The 26813-nt window shown below is 40.2% G+C and overlaps 1 protein-coding gene across 5 annotated transcripts in view; it reads left to right on the forward strand.

Moving 5' to 3' along the window:
• synrg (synergin, gamma) overlaps positions 1-26579 on the forward strand; it is a 38080-nt gene extending 11501 nt beyond the window's left edge. For 3 of the 5 annotated variants that reach the window (XM_061972578.1, XM_061972580.1, XM_061972581.1), the window contains 14 exons: positions 1148-1396; positions 1459-1598; positions 2214-2320; positions 3594-3656; positions 4054-4959; positions 8120-8653; positions 9900-10063; positions 10165-10218; positions 10300-10396; positions 11285-11433; positions 14943-15053; positions 15113-15151; positions 19233-19265; positions 25965-26579. In XM_061972578.1, coding sequence (XP_061828562.1) covers positions 1148-1396; positions 1459-1598; positions 2214-2320; positions 3594-3656; positions 4054-4959; positions 8120-8653; positions 9900-10063; positions 10165-10218; positions 10300-10396; positions 11285-11433; positions 14943-15053; positions 15113-15151; positions 19233-19265; positions 25965-26096 — 2778 coding nt within the window. In that variant the 3' untranslated portion in view covers positions 26097-26579. The remainder of the gene's footprint in view (positions 1-1147; positions 1397-1458; positions 1599-2213; positions 2321-3593; positions 3657-4053; positions 4960-8119; positions 8654-9899; positions 10064-10164; positions 10219-10299; positions 10397-11284; positions 11434-14942; positions 15054-15112; positions 15152-19232; positions 19266-25964) is intronic. The other 2 variants (XM_061972579.1, XM_061972582.1) reach the window with 1 other exon arrangement.
• Positions 26580-26813: the final 234 nt, after the last annotated feature.

A 26813-nucleotide genomic window follows, 5' to 3' on the forward strand; every position in this document is an offset into this window, starting at 1 on the left:
CAAAAAAAAGACAACGCTCGACCTACTTTTTTTTTTCAACTGGGGATAAATGTTTAAGATGTTCAATATTTATTTAAGTGAGGGATCCCTGGCTTCCGCCATCCTAGTCACGTCTGTTGTGTCCTTGAGCAAGAGACTTCTCCCTTGCTCCTGATGGGTCATGGTTAGGGCCTTGCATGGCAGCTCCTGCCTTCAGTGTGTGAATGTGTGTGTGAATGGGTGAATGTGGAGATAGTGTCAAACGCTTTGAGTACCTTGAAGGTAGAAAAGTGCTACACAAGTATAACTCATTTACCATGGTAAACAATTCTACAGTAATGAGAAATAAAAGTTTATATCCTTTTTAAATGGTTACTTAAATTAACCAGAGAACCAGAGGGCAGGAGCACATTACACACGTTTTAAAGTCGCTGCATTGGCTCCCTGTCCGCATCAGTGTTAATTTTAAAGTTCTATTATTAGTTTTCAAATGTCTTAATGGCCCTGCGCCTTCTAATCTATTTAACCTGCTTTAACCGCATCAACCCTTGCAGATTCTGCCATCCTTTGGCATTGGCCTTTTATCTTTACCAAGTTTGTGCGTACATCCGTGCGTGTGTACGTGTTTTCTTCTTTTCTTTTTTTGTACAGCACTTTGTGTTTGCCACTTGCCCATGTATGAAAAGTGCTATATAAAAAAAGTTGGATTTGATGATTACTTTGTTATAAACACTGTATAGTTTTTATCGGTTATTTCTTCAGTTTAAGAGTATGATGTAGACAAAAGCTCTGAGTCGGTCTGCATGAAGCCAAATCTTTTTATTGCATCCTGTTCTGTGTGGCACCTTAAAACAAGGATAGGTTGATTGACAGTCTAAAAGTAACATGGCTTACTTCAGTTCATTAATTTTCAATTTTATGTATTCATATGAATAAAATATAAAAATTACAAATCGAATCCCTATTTTGGAGAGAAAAATCGCAATTAGTTTTTTTCTTCATATCGTGCAGCCCTACTAGTTATTATTCTCATCCTGGGCCTGGGGATCTGCAAGCAGTTTACAAAATGTTTAACGTTATTGCTCATGCCTGATGTAATGGCACCAAATCTTTAGAGCTAAATCAAGTCCACTTCAACTCCCTAAAAACAACGTGAAATGTCTTCCAGAGCGGCCTGCCTGCGAATGTAGAAATCCTTAGTCAGTTCCCAACTCCACCAATGCCCAACCTCCCAGCCCTCGCTATAGCCATGGCTCCCGTCATGCCCCAACACCAGCAGCCCATGATGACCCATCCGCCAGTCTCCATGGCCATGACCACCCCGACCCCGCCAGTCATGACCATGAAACCGCCGGTTCCTGCACCTGCTCCAGCACCCGCCAATACAAACTTCATTGCAAATTTCCCACCTGCTCAGGTAACACTTGTTCAGATGTCCTGTAGGTCATGTTGATCTCTTTAACGCGTGGATGCCTGTAGGGGACCAAAGCTGACGACGACGACTTTCAGGCCTTCCAGGAGGCCCCAAAGGCTGGCATGGGAGATCAGGCATTCACTGACTTCCAAGGGGAGTCGAGTGCAAGTTTTCCTGCCAGCATGGCATCGCAGCATCAAAACAGGTATTTTTGTGGTTAACTTTTTGCGTTTTTGATTCTCATATTCAGCATCAGTGATTACAAAAAGCACTGTATTTCTGTGCCTAATTAGGAACCTTGTGGAAACGCTGCTTCTTTCTACCTCGCAGAAACCTTCTCGGAATAACAATGAGTTTGGGGTCACCTCTTAATGAATTAATTTTGGCGGACAGTCGATAAGCTAATTTCCCCGTATTACTTCACAAGCCCAAACAGAAAGGCAATTATCCGTCAAGAGACAAAAGATGAGGCAGAACAAAATTATCTCGCATCTGAGTGGCATTATGTTTCCCTCATATTGCCTCCCTGCGAGGACAATGAGGCTTTATTTGTAGCAGCAAAACCAAGACTCCTGAGATTAGAATTTTATTAAACAGAGGTTACAAAGCTCATGTTTGCAAACTAATGAGAAGTAGAAGTAAGCTTTTCTGCAGCACTTCATTGTGTATGTAAACCACATTAGCTTGTAACCTGCTTATTTTTTATGAAAGGCAGATGCTGACAGACTGATATTAAGCAGCATTGCAGGCTAAAAGAATCATTTTTTGCCCATAGGGGCTTGTAAACAGTGTGCATGACGACTGCTTCATGTCTCCGCAGTGCACCTTCGTTGCTGACTCCACTATCGGGTACCTCCTCTGACAAGTACGCCGTTTTCAAGCAGCTGTCTGTGGACCAGCCATCAGAAGCCACAGCCCCTACCTCAGGTACAAGCTCTTATGTGTGAGGGGCTTTGTTCGACTTTCTCATTTATTACTATAACACCTCAGTTTTTGTTAGTAATCTGTTCCAAATAGTCCGTTGAAAACCGAAACACTTTTTCTGTAGGAAACAATGAAAATCAAAATAATCTATTCCAGGCAGGCTCCCAAAATTGTTAACATAAAACACATTTCAGACAGATTATTATAATTTTACATACAGAAATCAATGCTTATAATTGACCACATTTAACATCACCTTTTCCTTTTATCGTAGATTTGTTGGCAAAGAGCACCACAAACACCACCTATGTATTTTTCTACGACTTATTTTTTGAATTTAATCGTGTTTCTCACTTCCTGTATCAAAGAGCTGGCACTTGCGTTAAATCCAAAAACTCACAGACAACGACTTTGTTTACATGATTGACCCAATCACACGCATTGCGATCTACAAAGCTCCGAAGGAAAGCCGTTAAGCGCCATTTTACTCTCAATTGTTGCTAGAATTACCTTAGCAGTGTGGTGCGTTCAGTGACACTTTGGAATCGTGGGCTCAAAGGCTCTCATTGACTTTGATTGGGCTATTACTAGGGGTGTAACAGTGTTTTAAATACTGTGGAATTTCGGTTTCAAAGTGTTCACAATAATACCGTGACGCCTGATTCTCAAACAAAAACTTGGTGTGTAGTTTTTTCCAGTGCTTTAGCATTGGCCGGTTCGGAAAATACACTACATCTCCCAGAATTATCTGCACAGCGCGGGGCACCAATAATATTGTACCGTGATAATATCATACCCTGAGATTTGACACCATTACATCCCGAGCTATTACTGTATGCTACAACTTTATTTGGCTCTATGGTGGGTTGTTTTGCAGCCGTACTCGACACAAAAAACACAGAGACTGCGTTTAATTGTACTAAATGAGAGACTCTTTATGAAAAACAAGCTGTATTTTTGGTGAGAATTTTTGCCAAAAACCGAGGAAATCCAATTTCACTTTATTTATACAGCACTATTAACTAACTGTTTCCAGAGAGCTACACATTAAAAAAAAACCAAAAGTAATTTAATTAAAGCTTTTAAAATAAAAACAACATTAAAAAATAAATAAAAATTCAAAAAACAAGTAAAAACAAATCAATAAAATAGAATAGAATAAAATAATAAAAGACATGGAGGGCCACGCGGCTCAAGCCGATTTCAGTATTAAAAATGCAATGTTACCAAACTGAATTTTTTTTCTTCCTCACGTTTTCCCCCTTTTTCCGTCCAGATGGCGGAGACAAATACAGCGTGTTTAGACAACTCGAGCCACCTGCTGATAAGAAACCACTAGGTAAGACATTTCTGAGAGCAATTTATACACACTGACAACGTATGAATGGGTTAATGCTCACCCCCTTGTGGCTACAATACGGCCTATATTGACTTCATCAATGCTGATAGCAGCTGTTTTGCCATCCCTGTTTCATTAGAACAGTGTGCAATGGAGACCAGTCTTACAAGTCCAGTAAGTCGTGCTTGGTAATGTCCGACTCTGCACAGTGCTATCTGCCGTTTTACACTATCTCTGTGTGCTGAGATTTTCTTTTTCCAGTCAACACTTTTATTCCCAGTGTGTACATTTGCTGTATTGTCTTCTTAGATGTGTGAATTGATGGCACAACGTCTGTCAATACCCAACAAAGTTTGTATCTGCTATACATGTGCCTTGTCTTCTTTTTGGTTTGCAGGCGAAGGATTTGCAGATTTCAAGTCCATCAGGTCTGATGACGGCTTCACGGATTTTAAAACTGCCGACAGCGTCTCTCCACTAGACCCTCCTGAACCGGTCAAGATCTTCCAGCCTGGCTTCCCTTCTGCTTTTCCCAACTCTCAATCTCTACAACAACTCCCGCCACAGCCGTCAGCCGTTTCTCTTTCTCAAGCCAAAAACCCTCTCAACATGTCCGACCTAGACCTTTTCTCCTCAGTCACCCCTTCTGTCTTGCCGGTGACTGACACACAGACTAGCGCCTTCCCCTCCGCGTCCGTGGCCCCCTCTGTAGCCAAGCCCACTGGGGGAGGAGCTGACGACTTTGGCGACTTTGCCCTCTTTGGCACCTCCTCTGCTGCCGCGCCACAGGACGACTTTGCTGACTTCATGGCATTTGGGAGTTCTGGGGTGGAGCACAAAGGTGAGAGCAGCGCGGTGGTCCAAGGTGAGACCCCTTCTCAGCAGCGGCCTCAGCGGAGCTCAGACAAGTACGACGTGTTCAAACAGCTGTCTCTTGAGGGCGGCCTGGCCTACGATGACACAAAGGAGAGCGGCGGTGGCTCCTTTTCGTCCCTCAAGAGCGACACTGACGACTTTGCCGATTTCCAGTCTTCAAAATTCTGCACGGCGCTCGGCGCCTCGGAAAAGACTTTGGTGGACAAAGTGGCCGCTTTCAAACAAGGCAAGGAGGACTGCGTGTCTGTCAAGTCCCTCGACCTCCCGTCTATTGGTGGGAGCAGCGTGGGCAAGGATGACTCTGAGGACGCTCTCTCGGTGCAGCTGGACATGAAGCTCACCGATATGGGCGGAGACTTGAAGCACGTGATGTCGGACAGCTCGCTGGATTTGCCGGGTCTATCGTCCCACCAGCCTCCCGCTACAGGTGAGGAACTAGTGCGTTTGCTCTGGTGAGGGCCCTTGCATTCACACACAGACACACACACACACGGTGATTCCATGGCCAGCTGCGGCCCTTCTTCCTCTGCCTGCTAGGGATTATCAAACGAGGTCAAAGGACAAGTAAGGAGTTCATAATTGAATATGTTGAGACATCACATTATATCATATCAGATTGCGTGTTTGGCTCCATCTTCCATTCCAACTTATTGCATTTATCTTAACACCTATTTATTTATTTATATATTTATTTCATTCATTGGCTTTCCATATTGTCCCCCTTATCACTTGTCGTGGGGACATAAGGGTCTACTTACCTTAACTGTTGCGTTGGGCGGATTTGTTGATGGGCTTGCAGTTGTATTTCTGTCTGTGTCCTCTCACCTTCTACACATTCATTCGTTGATGGCAGCAGTCATTCAGGACATTTATAAGCATGCCTTTTTTTGCGTTTCTTTACAAAGGTTGCACAAGCTGCTATTTGCCTGTTACTACATTCAGTCTTACTTATAGTATTACACATCAATACCATAAATGTACACATCCTTGTCTTGTGAATTAACTGCACAGGCTCCTGCGTACCGGTACTTTAAAAAGCTGCAGCAAAGCCTTTAGCACACAAAGCGGTGATTCAACATCGACGTGTACTAAAAGAGCTCTTGTGAGTCTGTGTAGCTTCTCTCTTTTTACTCCATTTGAGTCCAGTATTGTTTTTTTTTAATCGAAAGATCTGTGGACCATTTCGTATTCTTAATGTGTAGCAGGCCAAGCATCCTCACGCTTTGCACAGTGTTTCTGACAATGCACGCACTTGACGTAATCTTAAAGAGACAGTATTCCTTTTGTGAAGTCGCTTTTCCAGGATGGTGCACAGAAGGAAACTGTTGTCATCTTTTACCTGCGGTCGCATGACATTGTCACGTCTGGTTCTGTGGTGTTCCTATGTCAGTATTGCCCTGCTTTTGCTGCCTTTTCAATTTGTGAAATTGACAAGTACACGGGACACAATGCCAGTTTATGCATACCAGGAGAGAAATGTATTCGCACAGGTTTAGATAGGTATTTTTACTACATGAGATTAAGCTCTTATTTTTGACATGAGGAAAACTTGTCTTCTCAGTGTAAATCAAAAACAGTACCTACTAGATATTGTTTTGAGAAAATATGTGCTGCTATATAGTGACTATTCTTACATACCATCACTACAACAGGAAAAAGGATACTGTCTCTTTAATAATATTTTTTTTCATCTGTGAATGGGATGTCCACTGTAAAAACATTCTTCTTTATTTCCTCTAAAACCCTTTGAGTGCTTGGTCGAGATCACTTTGCTCGCAGAATAAACAGTATTCCTAATCCAAATTCATGGTAAATGACCAATTTCTGGCTTCTATACTTTAGTATCTTTGGGGCCTTCCTGTGCCAGATTAGCCCATAAAGTCCTCAAAGGGTTTATTTAATGTTTCTCTACCCTGAGCTTTATATTATCCAAAACAAAAACCTGTTGCTTTTACAAGCTAATAGTTAAATGACTCTGCTCCAAATGACTACCGTAATTATTTTTTTTAGTCTGTGAATGTGCCTTGTGCTTCTCTTTATCCTCGGGTTCTCTTGGTTCCACCTTTTTGGCTCTTTCTTTTCTGCTCGCCTGACTCTGCATGCCCTTGTATCATAACAAACTGAACTCTATAGTTTTACACGTGTTAGTTTGAAACAACTCTTGTAACGATAGACCTCTTTCACAGTTCTTTGTGACTTTTTCTTCTCTTATTTTCTCTCTCATGTTGTCGTAATAAATATTCCTCTTGGTATCGCTGAAATGGCTGCCGTCTTATTTTTCTTCTCCTTTTTCCTCCTTCCAAAAGATGCCTCAAACTGATCTCATTATCGCACACAACACTAGATCCTTGTCAATTTCACAAATTGCTTTTTGTGTCCTTAAAGGGTTTGCGTTGCCACGGAAGAAATGTTAAAGTGATGCTTGTTTGACTGTGTTAGCAGACCTGAACATTAAGAAAACGTTGTGTAATTTGATACCATTTTTGTAAACATTTAAGTTGTATATGACATAAAGATAGCTATATTTCCTGGAGTAGTAAAAGTATACTTACTCAACTGCAGCACAGTTACTAAGGAGAAGGCCTTAATTGGAAAGGGGGCCAAATACATTTTTTGTAAGAATTTGTAGTAATAATGTACAGAAACAGCTCAATAATTTGAAATACAAGATTCACTGTACACAGTGAAATATTTCAAGAATATTTCTATAGCTAATAATACCTTCACTTTCTGTATAGTAAAATTCCAGGAGCGTAGATGACGTAATTATGTAATTTGCATAACACGTGTGCATGCCATTTTTATGGACATTATGAGAAGGACGTTGCGGCTTGTGCAGCCCTTTGAGACACTCGTGATTTAGGGCTATATAAATAAAGTTTGATTGATTGATTAATTGACAAGCTGTAGAAAATGGATGGATGGATGGATGGAGGACACAAAAAGTGAGCAAAAAACATGAACAGCAAGCAATATGTTTAGAAATCAAAAAATAACTTTTTTATGTTGCTAAGTCCTCCTGCTATGTCTTGTTCTCTGGCAGCCCAGTCGTGTATGCCATCTACTGTACATCGTTGTAAAAACAAACTATATTCACAGACAGTCCCATTATTTTGTATTTAAGCTTGGGTAAACGGGTAGTGCCAAATCTATTTTGAGCAGTCTCTATATGTAAACACTGACATTCTCATGCTAGTGTGCTAATTTACCAGTAGCATGCGCAAGCAACTAGCAAAATCCAAGCTATAGTGTTAGAATAATGATTCATTGGTACGTGAGGGGCACGTAATAAAATATCCCCCAAACCATATACAACCAACAACAAGACTATCATGCTTTCATGTTTTTTACGTCAAATTATTTTGTCAGAAAACATTTCTCACTATTGTATTTGTACTGTATATCAGTCAGAGGTAAGTTACATTATGTCCAATGTCTTCAATGTCACACTCACCTTAAAAGAGACAACTGATCACCTGAACCCAAAAATGTACAAAAAAATTGATAGGAATGTTTCTTTGAGGCCTGTCCTGGCAGCATCTTTGCTATTCCCAGGAACCACTGGCATTTCTGTGTTGTCATTACAGAGGGAGACGACATGAAATTTGACCCCTTTGGGACTTCGGCCCTCAGCAGCTTGGCTACTTACGACTGGTCAGACCGGGAGGAATTTGTCCCCGGTGAGGTCCAAAAGTCTCAAGGCCCGGACCAGCCTGTAGTCCCGACACAAAAACCAGAGCTGAACTTTGATAATAGTGCGACCATCTCAACCACCTCGCCAGCCAAGACCCCCTTCCACACAGAGGACGCCTCATTTGCCGAAGACAAGTTTGAAGCCTTTGCAGACTTTGGCTCCAGGGACCAAAACGGTGGTGATGCCGAAGAGGACTTTGGGGATTTTGCCGGCACAGAATCGGAGAAGTCAGACTCGTGCCCTGGTGTTGCTGAGGCCGGATCCGAGGCTAACCAAAGCGAGGCCTCTGATGAGTTTGGAGCCTTCCAGGGCGACAAACCAAAGTTTGGCAAGTCGGACTTCCTGAAAGCCAGTGCTCAGCCCAATCTCAAATCCAGTGAGGAGATGATTAAGAACGAGCTGGCTACATTTGACCTCTCCGTTCAAGGTAAGTTAATTTCACGTTTTCTGACCTCACCCAAACCCAACAAATTGAATACAGTCGCCTGCTGAGTACTACGATAGTACTGTAAGAGTCACACATAAGCGTGATCTTAAGTGATAGACCACAAGAGCAGAGGTCTGGACCATACAGCATATGGTAGCAAGCATATCATTGTGTTCCTTTGTACTCAGCTCAAAGATGATCGTAGGATGTATGTCATAGAGTATTTTCTTGGTTGAAATACACTCGTTTTGGAGCAGCAACTAGTCACAGGTTTGTACATGCATCATTTGGGATAATGAGTTACACATACATTTGTTTAGGTGACTCTGATTTGTCATTAGAGGGAACTCTGTTACCCAGAAGGCTTGAACAAAATTCCTAATTGAATTGAGACCGTCTCCAAATTCCAAGTCGCACCAGTTTAGATCCAAAAAGACGATCTCATGATGATTTTCCAGTTTTATTCCATTTCATCAAAGCAGTAAGAACAATTATGCCACATGATGTCACTTGGCCCCAATAAGAGATTGATTGAAGTCAGTTCATGTGTTTCAGGCTGTTAAATAACCAAGTAACAGTTTGTGCACAAATAAGATGATTCAGAAGGCTGCAGTAAAGCTGTCAAACATTAGATGGCAGTGTTGAGATGACATCTCTAATGGCACTGATGGATCCACAAAGACCAACATTCATGAACTGCATCCTCATTGTTGTTGTTTTTTTGGAGCGTGCCCCGTGAATAATGTATTCATATTATTCACAGTGTGTTACAAGCCAGTTTGCCAAACATCAACACCCTGAGCTGAGGATTTAAATAGCGAAAAGATGAGGGCTTTGCAGTCCCTTTTTTGCCCGGTGAAACATAATCAGATCAGAGCTGGCTGTGGACAGTGACGCATGTCTCTGTTAGTGCTGGTTGTTGGAGTGTTTGGCTTAGATTACCTCAACTGGGGCGACCTGCTCACGTGCCCCACCTGTAATAGTCTGGCTCATTTTGCCTCTGTCTGTTGTCACGGCCTGCCAGAATTTGTCCATCTGGCACTGAGTTAATTCATCATAGGTGCCTAGGTATGCATCAGAGTGGTACATGTTGTTTGTTCCAAATTAGGAAGTTACTCATTCCTTTCTTGACCTTGACAAAAAAAAAAGGCAGAATTGCAACCTCCTGATTTTAAATGTAGTACACAGTTTTTTCAAACCTTATAAAGCCATTAAAAAGTGCTCCCTCTGACCTCCTTACCTTCAGGTTCCCACAAACGCAGTCACAGTTTGGGCGAGAAGGAGCTCGGCCGTTCCCCTACATCTTTAGCTCCAGAGCAACCCTTCAGAGATCGATCCAGCACCCTGAGCGAGAAGCCCACCTTACCTGTGATCCGGGACAAGTACAAGGATCTGACTGGGGAGGTGGAGGTAAGACCATTCCACGACTATTAACCACGGTGTCGTACATTTTAAACCACAACTTTTAAGCACCCAACTAACTCTCTGTGACACTTTTTTTTACGATGCAGGAGAGTGAGCGCTATGCTTACGAGTGGCAAAGGTGTTTGGAAAATGCTCTGGAGGTTTGTACTTTACTAACACATTTTATCAGCAGGAAATGTTAAAACAAGTAAATCTGAGGTCACCTGTTCTCTCTTGTGAAGGTAATCACCAACGCTAACAACACACTGAATGGCATTAGCAGCTCCTCCGTCTGCACAGAAGTCATCCAATCTGCTCAGGGCATGGAGTATCTGTTGGGTGAGCCCATACACAATCACTCATTTAAACAGTATCACCCACTCACTCACTCACTCACTAAACCAGTATCACTCACTCTCTCAAACAGTACCACTCACTCACTCACTCACTCGAACAGTATCACTCCCTTACTTACTCAAACAGTATCACTCACTCACACACTCACAGTCTCACATACATTATCACTCACTCACTCACTCAAACACAGTCATACAATTACACACACAATCCCTAACTTTCTCACTCAAACAATATCGCTAACTCAAATAGTATCATATTAATGTTAACTAACTCACTCACTCACTCACACAAACATTATCACTCAGTCACACACACACACACACACACACACACACACACACACACACACACACACACACACAAACAGTCTAACACCACTCAATCACTTATTCTCACACTCATTATCACTCTCACACACAATCATACAATCAGACATTCACAATTACATACACAATTTCTAACTTACTCACACAATTTATCACTCACTTACTCACTCACTCACACAAGCATACAATCACATGCTCCCACAAACACACAATCACTCACTCACTCAAAACAGTATCACTCACTTACTCAATCAATTACCTACTCACTCCCTCACTTAATTACACACTCACTCACACACACCTAAACTGTCACAATATCACATTATACTCACACACAAAATTACACACATTCACACTCATTTTCACACACTTACTCACTCATACACACAACTACACTTGCACACATACAAAATGCACACAATCACACTCATACACCCAAGCAATCACATATTCACACTATCACAATGACTCACCAACTCACCCACCCACCCACTCACTCACACTTGTTCTAGAAGGTGTTAAATGTTTTTGGTCTTGTCAGGTGTGGTGGAAGTGTACCGTGTGACAAGACGCGTGGAGCTGGGCATCAAGGCGACGGCGGTGTGCTCCGAGAAGCTGCAGCAGCTCCTGAAGGACGTCAGCCGCGTGTGGAACAACCTCATGGGCTTCATGTCGCTGGCCAAGCTCGCGGTGAGACACTCGATTGTCAACCGATTGACGTATGTAGATGCTTCACCCGCATCACTCTGCCAATAGGCTGACAATGATCCTGCAGGTGCACAATGAAAAGGCTGCCAACAAGATAATGGAATGTTAGTGAATCTACTGCGAACGCTCCATTAGGTCCAAATCAATCATCGATTGAGTCGGATGCTGTGTAGCCTCCGCCTGAGAGTGAAGTCGTGTTCAGATCAGCAGGGATGACAAGAACAAAATGGATTTATTTAACCAGCTGTCAGGCAGTGTCAGTAAACAAAATTGATGGGACAACAAGGCTGTCTTCATCCATGGCGCCAGCGCAACAGAACTATTTACTTGCTGTAGACAAAGCAGACCTAATGATGAGACAGATGATTTGTCACACAAGTTTCCATTCATGCACTGCTTGGACATTCTTTCTAGAATTAAATCCCGTATTGACCTTAATATGAGACGACCCAAAATATTTTTCTTTCTTTTTCAAACACAAAAAAAAGAGAAATAGGTATTTTGTAAAAAAAAAAAAATATATCCCTTAAAAAGGAAATGCAGTTTTTTTGGAATTTTGCCTATCGTTCACAATCATTATGAGAAACATGACGACGGATGGATTTTTTGTTTTTAATGCATTCTAACTTGTAAATAAACATAAATAAAAGTCCATGGGAGGTCCTCTTTTTGCCCATAAAACCCAATAAAAAAACATACAAAAAGTGCCAACAATATTCCATTTACATTTCGGGATTTCGATATTAACCAAGTACTTGTGATATTATTATAAGCGCTAATGCAGACAAACTATTTATGGCGGCGTCGTGATCACAAGCTTTTGTACAATTTCGACATGATCGACTGGTGAGGTGTTTCCTCACTTCCTTGCTGCCTGAAAGTGTAATCATAAATCATGCCTTGCACCTGGATAGAAGAAGGCTGAGGATGTATTCCGACAAGTTGGTACACTTCAACAGCCAAATTAGACCCGTAAATGGCGAGAACGACACAAAAAGACGCTTGGTTCCACCCCTCTTTCTTCGTGAGGATTATGAGTCCTTCATCTAAATGGGAATATATGAACATCCTAGCAGTCGGCATCCTAATGACAGCAGGCAGACCTTGTACATCAAGTGATGGTTTATTATGTTTTTTGTCTTTCTTAAAGTCGGCAGTGAGTAATAATCAGTGATGCCGTAAAAAAAAAAAAAGCGAACGTTGTGATGCTTTTTTTAAATTAACACGCCGCATATGCTAGAAATGATCAAAATACGTAAATATTAAATGTTATTATAAATGTGCCGGTTACTACATTACATATATACTAACAGCATGTATATAAAACCTTACTGGAGGTGTTTGGATGTTTTTAAGGGCTTTATTGGCAGAATACAGCAGCTTCCATAGGCTCCATTGTAAGCGGACTTTTGATCACATATGTTTAATATTTAGAATGCATTAAAAAATACATTCATCGTCATGTCTTTTACAAAACGATAGAAAATAGATGGATGGATGATTGTGAACGTAAAAAAACTGCAGTTCCCCTGTAAAGGGGCTGTTTGCAGCATTTACACATATACCTAGAGGGCGCTATCTTTCCAATGTATTTTACGCAGTATATCCCTCTCTCTTACGGCTTCTCGTACGTAATTACGTACGTACGTACCACATGCACGCGCATTAACTTTAGTTGTTGTTACCTATTAGTAGTAATTTGGATAGCTAGTGTTAGCTGTCATTGAATGTATATTCTATCATAACAACAACAGGACTGCAAATTTTTTGTTGCTTCTTTTGGACTGCTTTTGTATGTGTGCACGCGCTCCCTGCGCGTACGTGTTGACGAGACCGGGTGAGCAACAGCCGTAAAACACCAATCATTTAATTCGGGCCGGTAAACATTTTTATTACATAAACTTTGTAATTGGGAAAAATATAGACAATTGTCAAACCATTGTGTTCTGTTAAACCACTAATGGTAACATAAGCTAGCTGGTGGTGTTCTTGTTTATATTTTTTGCTTAGAAAAATGTTATTGTGAGGAAGTTGCAAACTGCTATGATGATGATAAAATATATGATTTTGATTAAATTATTGTTTTTATTTATTTTTGTTGTATGTTATGAAATAGAACTATTGCTTTATTCTTCTGAATTGAACTATACATGTAATTCCCGGGCTCCGCCGCTGCTGCTTTTCACTGCTCCCCTCACCTCCCAGGGGGTGATCAAGGGTGATGGGTCAAATGCAGAAAATAATTTCGCCACACCTAGTGTGTGTGTGTGTGTGTGTGTGTGTGTGTGTGTGTGTGTGTGTGTGTGTGTGTGTGTGTGTGTGTGTGTGTGTGTGTGTGTGTGTGTGTGTGTGTGTGTGTGTGTGTGTGTGTGTGTGTGTGTGTGTGTGTGTGTGTGTGTGTGTGTGTGTGTGTGTGTGTGTGTGTGTGACAATCATGGGTACTTTAACTTTAACTTAAATTGTGTGAATATGTGGAAGGTATACGTTTCTACTTAATTCTGCTCATTTTCATTCATGATTTATATTAATGTTTTGTTGATTTTTATTTGACATTGAATGAATGAAATAAAAATGGAAAATATTCCATCGTAATTTAATAACCATATTTTGTAGATGCTGGACAGTTTGAAGACTGCTATGTTAGCCATTGTCTTAAAATTAGCATCATAACTGCTGCTCTGTTGCTTGCAAAGGGTACGTTCACACTCAGCCTGTTGATTTACACTGTATAAATACACACTCTAAATTAGGGCTGCACGATTAATTTTTTAATTAGTGCGATAGCGTAAACAAAAGAAGCTGAGTTCCCTGAGTTTGTTTTTCCAACTGGGAAAAAAATGCACTGTAAAACGTTGAATATTTATTTAAATTACGTACATTTTTGCTTACAGAAATTAGTCCAGTTTTATTTTTTTGTTTATTTATATAACACACTTATTTAACTTCCAGTTACAGTACAATGGTAAACAATTCTACAGTAATGTTAAATACAACTTTATATTATTTGAAATGGTTACTTGCATTATTATTATGTGTGATGATTGCATTATAAACACTGTATAATTTTTATTGATTATTTGTTCAGTTTAAGAGCATGATTTATTGTAGACAAAAGCCCTGTCTGCGTAGAGCCAAATATTTTTCAAATTATTGCATATTGCAATGTGTGGCATCTTGAGACAATAATATGTTGATTAACAGTGTAAAAGTAACATGTATTCCTTCGCCCGTTATTTTTGCAGTTTTATGCATTTATATGTATGAAATATAAAATTCTCAAATTGACCGGCTTCACACTGTTCATTTTTGTAGGACACATTTACTTTCAAGTGAATGCGAGCCCGATAGAGACCAGTGGTAGAAAATGGATGCATTGATGGGTGTATTACATGTGCGCAACATTGAAGAGAAACATGAATATTTTTATGATTGATTGTAGCATTTTGTGGATGAGCACATTTTGAGTAAATCCGTGTCCTGTGTTGGTGCAGCCGGATGAAACGTCTCTGGATTTCACCTCGTGCATTCTGCGGCACGGCATCAAGAACGCCAAGGAGCTGGCCTGCGGGGTGTGCCTGCTCAACGTTGACTCTCGCAGCAAGGTCGGTACAAACACCCAGTTAAGTATGACTCTTCGCTGACTGTGCGGCATTATTTCCAGCGCAAAGAAGAAAGCACGCTGGGACGCCTTTTTAGACGAGTATAAGACTTACATCTCATTCTGCTGTCCTTCTAGAGGTGTAGGTGGAGGGTCTTATGGGTGAGCCTAGCAACAGGGGGCTTAAGTGGCAAACGTTCACCTCTCACCAACTGTCAATAAGAAACAAAATCATCTTGGTATACAGGGGCTCAGTTAAGCTCCGCCTCCTCAATCCTGATTAAAGCTGAACATGGAGGCTCAGTAAATGACAGCATAAATCGAACCTCCTCTTTGCAGTGCAAACACACACCAAGTATGGTCCGCACTGCAGCAGTGCTGAGAAATCCAAAGCTTGACCAAACTCCTTGGTAACGGTTGCTAAGTTATGATTGAACAATCAGCGGCCGACAAGGCACTTTCTGCACGCAATCAGTGTAGGTCATTGTTGTCTCCTCGCTCTTTGTGCGGGAGACTCTTGAAAAGCTACAAACACCAACATGAGAGAGAGCACAATTGCCACTTCGGCTCCTTGATTCTTGTAGGCCTTAGAAGACTTATCACTATTAGCTATTGTACCTCCATTTTCATTTGTGGTGTCCTTAGAGGGAGTGTTGTGCAGGGAATGGTGGTCCTTCCAGCTAGATGAATGGTTCAGTCCAGATAAAACGATGCATACACATTGGCTGCTATAGTCACGCTTTTAGTCTTTTTATTGTTTACATGACAAAAACAACGTGACTTATCTCTGTGTCTAATATGAACATAATGCGTCTGTGAAGTGACCAGTGTGTGCAGAATACATGACATCACATGCGCTGCAGTGTGTTTGCAGAAGTAAACATGGCCGCAATTGGTGCATGTGTGGCAATTTTAAGGATTTTTTGCAACAAAAGCAGACATTTTCGAATGACCTTGTTAGAGAGTGCGCCTAAAGCCACACCCACCTAGTTTTTGGACTCATTTTATGTTGGACTTGTACATATGTTGGCAAGTGTTTAAGTCTACAAGCCGCAGGTGTACACATTGTAATGTGTAAGATTTACATAGGCGCTTGTGTTCATTTACAAATTTAACTGTGAAGTCATTGAGCGCTGTCTTCATCCTTTCGGGAAATATTAGTAGTGGTGGATTTTCGTTTTGTGCGGCGCCGGTTTCCTTTTTCAGTGACCGGGTCGATTGTCTTTGGCTGTGGGGCTGCGTTGTGTGCATTTAGTTGCGCCTTCTCCACGATGACAATGAGTGTGTAACGCGCTAAATGGCCAACTGAATGATTGTGTTTGATTTCATGTGAATACTTTCATTGGTCCACCGCGACTTGTTCGGCAATTTAATTGGTCTGATGTGACGAGGCTGAATTTATTAGCCGTGTATAAAGCTTGTGAACCCGTAAAAATCCGTATAAAGCCCAGTGTTCAAAGCATCGGAACTTATAAAGGAAGAGAACAAGAATTTTGGCTATGGGACACCTGCTGCGACATCCGTTCCGAAAAGCGTGCGAAAAGTTAGAGCCAGTTTTGGTGGGACATTGTTGTGAGTTCTAAAACATATTTTTTTCACTACAGACTGTTTTCTGCTTTTTCCTTTGTCCGCCATTTATTTTCGCAACTATCTATTTTAAAGAAGAACTGTGACATTGGCATCTACAAAAGAGGCCTGCATGGGATTTATTTTAAATGGGATTGTACAATTCACATAGACTTGAAAAAATCTGATGCAGATAACTTATTAGAATTTTTGGAGTACTTCCTTAAGAGGGCCCTATTATGCAAAACCAACTTTTCTTACCTATCGGTACCTGCTGTTGTGTATTTGGGATCTGCATAAGTCCCGAAAATGTGAAATCTAACCGTTGAGGCATTGCTGAGATATTTATAAAACAATCTTGCCTTCCTTCATACTTCCGCTAAACAATCTGTTTTGAATTTACCCCCATTTGTGACGTTTTTCCAATTGGTGACGTCAGCGGATTATCCATATATAGTAACGTTTTATACAAAGAGCTTTGTGCCGGCCCACCATAGTAGTCCGACACTGTAGTCAATTATAAGCTCCCTTCTTTTTCGCTATCCTATTGTTGTGGTGCATCCTGAAGAGACGTTCAGAAAGTAGCTTGAAAACAGGCTGTAAAATATAATCTATGCAAAATTTTGACCGAAGAACCACCATTACATGTTAGGTAGACCACTAGGAAGTGTTTTAAGCAGTGGCGGGCCGTGCGTTTCCCACCTAGGCCTTCAGTGATGTCCGACTTTAATGATTACCTCTCAAAATACCGTCATTGATGTCACCACATGACTATTGCTGGAGAAATACTATACAGAAACACATTTACACACTACTGCGCATTGTACAAAACGGGTTATTTTCTGGCGCATTTAAAATTCAATAGACCCGCATCAGCAATTAAAACATATCTTGTGTAGTACTGTCAAAATTTAAATTGCAAAAAACATTTTAAACGTGAAAAAATAAAGAAATAAAATATCTCAACTCACATTTCATCGACAGCTGAGCTAGGTTCCGGGGTTGGCTGGTATGGTCTCACAAGATGTAGTTTCTCTTTAAATATCCTTCTTGAAATTGGCCTTGCAAATATATGTGTTGACTTGTCTAATCATAAAAGATGCAGACGAGGCGTGTTGGCTGAGTTCTTAAAGTTTACTCCACACCGGCATGTCTACATTAAACAACCTAAACGGGGCTGCTGCGCATTCTCGCCACTACTGTGGCATGCTGGGTAATGGAGTTCTTATGTTACCTGGCTCATACATCACTAAATAGCTGCCTTAGGCCATCTTGAAGGCCTCACTGACAACAACGCGTGATCTGATTGGCTATTGCAACTGTCTGTCAACTGCATGTCCCCGTTCACTTACAGTGCACAGACGTCCGCATTGCTGAATCTGAAAGCTCTAGGCAGATTTGGTACAGCATGGCAACATAAGATAGCTGAATTCTGATAGGATAAAAACTCTATAAAACTAAAAACATCAGCGCTGGAACGAGCATAATATGACATGAGGAGAATATGAATCATTTTTGATATTTAGGGAAAGTAAATCAAAAATTACTTTTATCTTTAATTATGGTCATGATTTCCGGTTATGTTAGGCCAGCACAGAAGACTTGGCTGGCTCTGACGGCACACCACTGGTTTTAAGTGTTGCAAAAAATCACAATATGACCCATTTTAACATGTTTTAATTTTTTTTAACACATTTTGGCTACACTTTATTTCTATATTTTTAGTATTTCTTTTAACAAGTCCCAATGCTGCTAGAAAATTAAAGTGGAACTCTGAATCAAGTTTCACTGTATTATTTGTGTAACAATAAACGCGTCTAATTTAATATGGGTACAAAAATGGGTATAGACCTGCAGTGTGCGTGCGCAAATGTTCTCACCTTTCCAAAAATGAATGTAGTATTTTGGTGATTTAGGCGCAACTAGCATATGATTGATAACCCCTCTTTTAATGACATACTTGACATACTGGCGAGGGGATGGGAGGAGAGTCGCCTCAGTGGATAGATAATAAAGTGAAAGAAGTGCTTTGCACACAGACGGTGCCACTGATTGTCGCTTGTGTCCTTTTAGCCAAGAGGCGTAGATTTGTTTACTGATTAAAGGTGCACAGATATCGACGTGCTCGCCGGGACAAACGTGACAAATTGACGGCGTGCTAGCTTATTAGCTTCTCCTCCTCCATTCTCATCCTTCATGCAAATTATTCCTCTAAATGTTCAAGCAAATGTCACATTATTATTTCATCAACTCGAACTGGAGCCGCAATTGCATTCAAGACGTGCTTAAGTGTCACCTTGGTGCTATTGGAGCTCCAGCAGTTTTCATTGGTCTGCTCAGTGATACCTTTCAATATGAAACCCAAGAACGGATTGAATCATTTATCTTATTGCCAGGCTCTTTGGCATAATTCACCTCTCTCAATGTTCTTTAAAAAAAATTAACACAGAAGAGGTTCAAACTTTTGCCCCAAATCACCTCCTGTGAAAAGACTTGTTTGTGATTATGGAAAAAGAAGGCTGCAGCTTTGATGCTTCTACGCTTCTACTCCTCTTGCTGCTCCTGCTTCTTCTCATTGCATTGAGCTGCAATGTGCTGACTGCTCTTGTGATTACAGGCATTGACTCCAGAAAGTGTCAGGAGGTCAAGGGTAATTATTCTTCCTTTCTTTAGACTCTCTATCAACTAGGGATGTGCCGATCGATCGGCCGCTGATCAGTATCGGCCAATTTTTATTTAAAAAAAGTATGTGCCTTTTTAATGGCGATCACAAACACCTATCCCCTCTGGGCTAATATTTTATTTATTTTATTGTATTTTTTTTAGTCCGCAGCTAATTGTTTATCTCTATACACAGTATACAGACACACCCCTTAGTTGTTAATAATCACCTCCATTACAGCGTACCTAACGATTCGATCCTATTCTAATTACTGGGGTAACTATTTGATTCTGAATCGATTCGCCATTCAACACGATTCGCGATACAAACTGAATCTCGCAATGTATTATTTGGTATAGCAATAAAAATAATTAAACTTTTTCCAAACAGGTTAAAAGGCTCCTTCTGGTTGCAAGTAGATGTCATTTTAATTAATGATGTATTATTTTGAAAAAATAAATAAAGAAATAATTTTTTAAATTATGAATCGAATTACAAACTTTGTAGAATCTGGATGAATTAGAATCACGATTCGGATGAGAATCGATTTTATTTTTTTTTGTGCACCCCTATCAAGTATCATTATCAAGTATTAGGACGGTGCTAAGCATGTTACACACAAAGAACAAGCAGAATCAGGCATGCTAGCTAAGCTAGCTTTAAACAACACCAATAAATATGTGCATTGTAAAGTTTAAAGAAGTGTAGATGGAACCACGTTACAGCAGAAAGTAAGCAGAAATGAACAAGTAGTATAATAAAAGTATCGACTAGAGAGAGAATAACATAACAGCTTTTAACTGTTGACATGTCAATATTGTTGCATGACACATAAGGAGGGTATATCAATCCATAAATTGGTGGCGTCGACGCCAAGGGTAATATTGTTTATTGTTTATTGAATGGATCCCCATTAGCTGACGCCAAGGCGACTGCCAGTCTTCCTGGGACATATAGGAGCGTAAAAATAAAAATATAAAGAATACATGCATTACCAAACATTATACAAAGGAAAAATACAACATAAGATAAAAAAGCTAGTTAAACCCAGTATAAAAAATTCACGTCATGTGGGCAGCTGCAATAGGTGTATCTTCAAAGCTGTCTTGAATGACAATTTACTTTGTGAGAGATTAATGTGAGATGGCAACCGATTCCAGAATGATATACATCTATACATTACTGTATGTCACTTCGTAGTGGCTGGGGAGAGGGAAGTCTGGGCTTCCCTGCTTAGGCTGCTGCCCCCGCGACCCGACCTCGGATAAGCGGAAGAAGATGGATGGATGGATGACTGTATGTTTGAGGAGATTGGTCCTGGGAGCAGGAAGTGTCAAATAGCCATTGCTGTCATTCCTAGTGTCATGAATATGTGTGTTAGTTGATTTTAAAAACTGTTTGTAAAAACAGTAATACTGTAATATCAGTATATGATCGATACTAGAGTGATTAGATATATATATATATATAAAAAAATCTTAAACTCATTACCGTATTTTGTTGTTTATGTTCATGTTTACAAATTGAGAGAATAATTCCTTAGACTCAGGAGGACTTTGAGGGCAAGACTGGTTTAAGAGAGTAATAGTTGTTTTATTTAATGTAGTCATTGTGTACTTTGGTTTGATTGAACAATTGCATGTAATAAAAAAGCATTAGACTGTTACATCCACAGTGCAAGAAGGAGCGCTACCGCAGGTCTTTTCTACCCACAGCCATAAGACTTTACAACACACTTATGTGTTTACTGTGACCTTTCTTTCTTGGTGTGCAATTTGAGTGTTAATATAGTGTTTTTGTTTTATTTTTTTATCTATACATAGTGCGTAATACGTTTCATTTATAAAAAAAAATTTAGTTTTTCATTACAATTTACTTTTGTTACTGTATGTAAAAATCGGCACTGTAACCATATAATTTCCCCATTGTGGGATGAATTAAAGTCTCTATTGTTAAACTGTCAATAGCACTTACCATAAATAAATCTAAACATTTACAGTTAATACATGTGATCGGTATTGGTATCGGCCGATCTCACTCATGGTTGATCGGTATTGGCAGCAAAAATCCCTGATGGGAACGTCCCTACTATCAACACATATAGTGTGTGTGCAGCAATAGACTCAGCTGGTACTATTGTATTGGCTTATGTTGAATGTTAAATCAATCCACAGTCTTTGGACTGCCATAAAGGCTCACATTTTAGTTTATTTATTAAAACTGTGGCCTACCTAAACAACTTAATTTTTAACTCGAATAATAATTTGGAGTGCATGGAAAATTGCAGGCATGTGAAATTTTCGTATTTATTAATAGCCAGCGAGATGGTATATTTTTAACGTGGCGGATTGTAAACAGAGGTCACAACACTGGAAGTATATTACCCGAGGGGGCGTGGCTACTGGATAGAGTTGCCAAATGGGAAACGTTTTCTGAGTTTGCATGCATTTTATATAATTTTACGTCACATTTTCAATGATAATGTTCGTAAATGATCTACTAAAAAAAAACTAAAAAATCTCTGGTACATTACATGGGAGTCAGGACATGTGTCAAAAAGACAGCCAAAAGAGGTTGGTAGATGAGAATAAATCTAAAGGTAAAATATTGTGTAAAATTCACCCAATTGCAGGAAATGTAGTTCTGGCAGCATATCAGAATGTGAGTGTGAATGTTGTCTATCTGTGTTGGCCCCGCGATGAGGTTGTGACTTGTCCAGGGTGTACGCCGCCTTCCGGGGATAGGCTCCAGCACCCCTGTGACCCCAAGAGGGACAAGCGGTAGAAAATGGATGGATGGATGAACAAGTATATTTCACAATACAGCAGCTTTAGAACCAATGCTGTGATAGCAGTATGGTGCAAACTGCTCTCCTGCATTAATACGACTAATAAGTTATTGTAAACAACAGTACGTAATTTACCATGAATTGATTAACAAGTTGAAAAACTTATTCGGGTGTTACCATTTAGTGGTCAATTGTACGGAACATGTACTGTACTGTGCAATCTACTAATAAAAGTTTCAATCAAAATGTCAACTGTAACAGGCAGGAGTTTCACACCAACAGCTGAGTAACAGCTTTTAAAAGCATTCTAAACTCTTGATACTAGAACCTGGCAACTATAATAGACTTGGTGGTTAATTGAATAGAAGCATGTATAATATCTGTCTCATTAGCAGTGTTGGGTTAGTTACTGAAAACCAGTAACTAGTTACAGTTACTAGTTACTTTATTTCAAAAGTAACTCAGTTACTAACTCAGTTACTTACACCAAAAAGTAATACGTTACTGTGAAAAGTAACTAGTTACTTCTTCTACTTTTTCTTTTTTTTTAAAGCTCCCATTAATGCCTTTTTAGCCTTTATTTCAGTACTGTTATTGCACTGGAGAATAATACAATCTGTTGATCAACTTGACATACATTTGCATCACTGAACTCTGCTAAGCAATGTACTCTACATACAACACACAAAGACAAAGATATGTTTCAAAGGGCCAATTTATTTCAGACCAGAACAAATTGACAAAACTATTTTAAATAGCTGCAACATAACATACATAAGTAACAACATAGCTGTAAACCTGGCTTCACTTAAGGAAGGCACACGTGACATACACAAAGCCTAACCAGGCAGATTTGAATTGTTGTTTTGGGCAGTAGACGGGATCTTTGATCCAAGACACAACTTACATTTAACTAAAATGTTCTTTTCTTTGTGCTCGACAAAAGAAAAGAAGTGAGAATATATCATACTTGCCAACCCTCTCGAATTTCAGTGTCTCTCCCCGGGACAACCATTCTCCCAAATTTCTCCCGATTTCCAGCCGGACTTAAGGCACGCCCCCTCCAGGTCCGTGCGGACCTGGGTGAGGACAGCTTGTCGTCACGTCCGCTTGGCCAACCAAAAAGTAACCACAGAACGCTATACCGATAGTGTTCTGTGGTTACTTTTCGGTTGGCCAACGGTTTACGTTGTATTGCGCACACCCCGCCCCTCCCCTCCCTTCCCCTCCCTTTCCCACACCCAGACACACACACACAGAGCGCAGAGGAAGATTCAGAAGCACGTCACTGCTTCGCTGCAATAAAACACACTCAGATCTTCAGTTTCTAGCCGATACTACATCAAAAATATTGTAAAATAACGCAGTAACGCATCATGTAGTAACGGTAACTGAGTTACTGAATATAAAAATAATGCGTTAGATTACTAGTTACCGCCGAAACTAACGGCGTTACAGTAACGCGATACTTTGTAACGCGTTAGTCCCAACACTGCTCATTAGCATATCATTTTTCAGTTTTTGTCATTATTGGGTCATCTCTTAACATACTTGTTTAGAGTGTATGCAGAGTGTATGCTCCTCTGGTGGAAAAGTGTGTGTTAGTGTGTGAGGATGCTCTTCATCCAAACTGCTGCGCTCAGCCTGGTGGAGATAATGCTGGATTTATTTAGAAGCTTTTAGAAACATATTGTATGTAGGACCTGTGTGCTGGGTTGGTAGATTATGATTAACTTCACATGACTCACTCTTTTCTTAGGCCAACATTCTACTCAGTGGCCTAGTGGTTAGAGTGTAGGTTGTGAGTTCAAACCCCGGCCGAGTCATACCAAAGACTATAAAAATGGGACCCATCACCTCCCTGCTTGGCACTCGGCGTCAAGGGTTGGAATTGGGGGTTTAATCACCAAAATGATTCCTGGGCGCGGCACCGCTGCTGCCCACTGCTCCCCTCACCTCCCAGGGGGTGAACAAGGGGATGGGTCATATGCAGAGGACAAATTTCACCACACCTAGTGTGTGTGTGACAATCATTGGTACTTTAACTTTAACTACGCATGAGCGTGCTGATGAAAAAGACCCGAATTGACCTTTTGAGGTGCACTGTTAGTTTACTAGCATGCTTTTATTTTAAAGCCTGACTTTACTGACTACAAGATGTTTTATATCGATTTTGCTCAACACCTGCCCAGCATACTTAAGCTGTGCTGTTCTGGCAGTACCAGGATATTTTTCCCATTATAGTTAAAATATGGATAAGTAATAGAACAGGAGGGCGGCCTGTAAAGAAGGGGAAAACACAGGAGTTTCTAGAATTTGTGACCAGTATGCTTCAGTCCTAACACAATTACAAAGGTTTCGATTTTTTTTTTCATATTTGTGTATGTTTTATCATTAAATTAGGACACATGAAAAATTGAGGTGGAATTGTTATAACCGCTTTTATTAGGTAAATAATTTAATTGGATGTATTATTTTTAGGAAAATATAGTTAATTCAAAAAAACTTACCCTTTTTACCCAAAATGGTCCCTGTCATTAAAGTCAGATAAATATGGATATGTTTTGTTAAAAGTACAGACTTGGGCTATGTTCACACTGCAAGGTAGGATGTCCTATTCGGATTTTCTTTGTCAAATCCGATCTTTTTATGAAGTCATTCACTTTACAAAAAAATGCAAAGTCTAATGTGAACGCAATCCGACCCGCCTGCAAACATGAAGTCATACGTGATGCAGTGTTTAGGGAAGTAAACATGGCTCTAATTCGAGTCTGTCTCTGTCCTGGCGCATTTGTGGCAATTTCAAGGATTTTGTTCAATCAAAGTCAACATTTTCCGAACTGAATTATTGCATGTGGAAGATTAAGAAGGAAGAGTGCAAGCATTTTTTTGACTCTTTGTGTGTGGGACGTTTTGCTTTAACGTCTGCTCCGGAGAGCGTGTGGGCCAGCAGTTGGAGACAGGAGAGGTGGAACATTGACCAGAGGTCCTAAAACATTATTTTTGCTTGTTTTCGGCTCATTTGTCAACTATTTATTTTGCAACCGTCTATTTTGGCCTTTAATTATGACACTTATTTCTATTTGATGATTTACCGGTCGGATGAATACAACTGGAGCGTTCAGACTGCAGTCGCATGGGATTCATATCTGATTTATGAGAGAGACCTGGGTCGGATTTGAAAAATTCGGAATTGCACTGTTCACATTGACATGAAAAATTCTGATTCAGATCACAGGGCAAAAAAATCGTCATTGACCTGCAGTGTGAACAAGGCCTAAGATTTATTAGGCATTCATGTGAAAATCATTCTATATGAGTGTGAATGTTGTTTATCTGTGTTGGCCCTGTGATGAGGTGGCGACATGTCCAGGGTGTAGCTGAGATAGGCTCCAGCACCCCCGCGATCCCGAAAGGGACAAGAGGTAGAAAATGGATGGATCCTCCTCAGAACCAGGGGGCGTCCTCTGCAGCAGACATTTGTTTTGTCTTTTTCTTTTGTTAGTTAAAAAAAATGCCTTGTTATGCAAAACACTGCAGAGGATGCTGATTCCTCAGGAGGATATGTCAGTACATTAAAAATATGTGTCTGTAATGGGACTAAATGGGTCCTGAGGGTAAAGAGTGTAAGCACATATGCAACTCATCTGTTTAACACACAAAATCATAAAATGTAGAAATAACTTTACAATGTTTGTGTGAGGTAGAACTACATTTTTACTTGCATAGTTGGACTGCATGTGAAATATTTGGAAGACATGGCGTGGGATACATACTGGTGGAGCTCTCTCCATGCATTTTTTTTTTAACATTCATTACCAACCATCAGATGCATCTCCCTCCTGCTGAGTGTCCAAATGTCCTCTCAGCGTCTCAGTCTCACCTTTCCACCCCCGCAGGCGTTCAACTCTGAGACGGACAACTTCAAGCTGCTGTACGGGGGCCACCAGTACCACGCCAGCTGCGCCAATTTCTGGATCAACTGCGTGGAGCCCAAACCCCCAGGCCTCATCCTGCCCGACCTGCTCTGATCTTTTGACTCACCTTGTCATTTATTTATTTTTGTCACAAACACGCGGAATGATAATGTTGCCATTTTACTCTTCACTTCTCCATGAGGACAGCTGGATCATATTTATTAATTCAAAAATAATTGTGCTTTTATGTTTTAAGGAAAACACTGCTCATAACACTGGATGTTCACTCGTGTGCATCACAAGCTCGTCAAATGTTAGCTCTGGTTTCTCTGGTTTTTAGCCCTTTTGAATATTTTTAACTCTCACTTCTTGGCTGGAAGACATATTTTATTTAAAAAAACATTCTTTTTTTTTTTTTTAGAAGTCTGTTTTGAATGTCTCTTGTCTGCCCGGGGTATTTAAATAGTGTACATTTTAGGTGTTTAAAAAGCATCAAGGTTGGGGTTAAGGGGCAAATGTAATGATCGTTGTTTATGATGTGAGTGTGACGAGGAGTGATAACTTATGCGAATGTAAATAAACGAGTGCAGCAGTTTACATTTTGTTGCTCTTTATTTTGTTTTATTGCATATGATGATTCCATATCCACTCGCTAAAGTGTAGATAGAAGTTAGCTGCTGTCAAATAAAACTGAAATGGAGTAAAACCACTCACCAGTGAAGGTTTTATATTTTTATATATATATATATATATAATGTATATGTATATATATATATATACATATGTATGTACAGTATCTATATGTATATATTAGAGATGTTCGATAATATC

Source organism: Nerophis lumbriciformis, linkage group LG17, assembly GCF_033978685.3.
Source record: "Nerophis lumbriciformis linkage group LG17, RoL_Nlum_v2.1, whole genome shotgun sequence".
In the NCBI taxonomy this organism is placed as follows: domain Eukaryota; kingdom Metazoa; phylum Chordata; class Actinopteri; order Syngnathiformes; family Syngnathidae; genus Nerophis; species Nerophis lumbriciformis.